Source organism: Sinocyclocheilus grahami, unplaced genomic scaffold (genome assembly GCF_001515645.1).
Source record: "Sinocyclocheilus grahami isolate Dianchi unplaced genomic scaffold, SAMN03320097.WGS_v1.1 scaffold1962.1, whole genome shotgun sequence".
Classification (NCBI taxonomy): domain Eukaryota; kingdom Metazoa; phylum Chordata; class Actinopteri; order Cypriniformes; family Cyprinidae; genus Sinocyclocheilus; species Sinocyclocheilus grahami.
Genome location: NW_015507141.1, coordinates 47,924 through 49,179, shown reverse-complemented (window position 1 = coordinate 49,179; position 1,256 = coordinate 47,924). Strand labels below are relative to the sequence as shown.

General features: G+C 34.5%; 1 protein-coding gene across 1 annotated transcript in view; it reads left to right on the top strand.

Annotated features, from left to right (window-relative positions):
- LOC107573499 (alpha-2-macroglobulin-P-like) overlaps positions 1-582 on the top strand; it is an 11,941-nt gene extending 11,359 nt beyond the window's left edge. The window contains exons 32-34 of the mRNA XM_016259932.1: positions 119-202; positions 293-398; positions 483-582. Coding sequence (XP_016115418.1) covers positions 119-202; positions 293-398; positions 483-529 — 237 coding nt within the window. The 3' untranslated portion in view covers positions 530-582. The remainder of the gene's footprint in view (positions 1-118; positions 203-292; positions 399-482) is intronic.
- The last annotated feature ends 674 nt before the right edge of the window (positions 583-1,256 follow it).

Genomic DNA, 1,256 nt, shown 5'->3' with positions numbered 1-1,256 from the left:
GTTTTTTTTTTTTTTTTTTTTTTTTTTTTTTTTTTGGGTAATGATTTGGAAAGTTCCAAGATGCTTGAAGCTCCTCCAGATGTAATTGTGTATCTAAACGACCCCTCTCCGTTAACAGCTTGGATCTCCTCCCAGTTCATTTGTCCCGCTAGTGGAGCGGGTTGATGCTGGACATGATCATGTCCTAGTGTATCTGAAAGAGGTGAGACTGTACACTGGGTATAATCTCTAGCTTCCATATTCTTGTGTGCTGTGTGTGTGTGTACTGCTGTTCCTCCGTTCTATCTTGCAGGTTCCCAAAGGCGTCCCCATGACTTATAGTCTGCTGCTGAAACAGTTTCTTACAGTGAAAAATCTCAAGCCAGCGGTCATCAGTGTTTATGACTACTATGAACCAAGTATGCTTTTATGCCTGATCATGCTTTGCTCTGGCTGAATTCCCTCTTGAACGCAATCCAGCTCATTTTCTGTTCCCCTTTCAGGTAATGCGTTTGAGACCACCTACATATCTCCGTGTCCCGGTCCATGATTTCAGTACTGCTTACAGGATACATGACTTAAATAAAACTGCTTTTATGCAATGTCGTTTTGTTGGATTATTATTATTATTATTTTTTTTTTATTTGGTTCCTCATCTGTGACGTGTTTGTTTTTGAAGCAGGAACCTGCACTTTTTTTTTTTTTTTTTTTTTTTTTTTTTTTTTTTTTTTTTTGTTTTTTTTTTTTTTTTTTTTTTATTGTTTTTATTTTTATGTAAAAAAAACTTTTGTTCAGCAGTGTAATTCAGACAGTTTGTTCTCCAGAACTACTTATGCAAAAATGTGGGATTCATTAAAGGCAAAATGCTTTCAATTTTATACAGGGTCCAAAACATTAAGCAAATTTCTTCCCCACTTAAACCACATTCGGAGGTTGAAACATTACATTTCTGACTAGAAATAAAATATATTTGGGAGAAATGGTTCACCAGTTTTTTTGCTCTTCCATTCAGGCTTTTTTTTTTGCACCCGCCCTTTTTTTTTTTTTTTTTTTTTTTTTTTTTTTTTTTTTTTTGGTGAGATTTAATTGGATTGTTCTTTTATGAGATTGTAAGGGTCATTTTAAATAAAGGATTTAACATTCAAGGGAATAAAATCAAAAAGTGGTGTGTAATAGAATTCAGAGGCATTGAGAATATCACGTATTTGGGAGGTTTGGCCATATCAGATTATATGGCGGATGATTTCTTCCCCTCAATGTTTATGGTGTTTACAGTC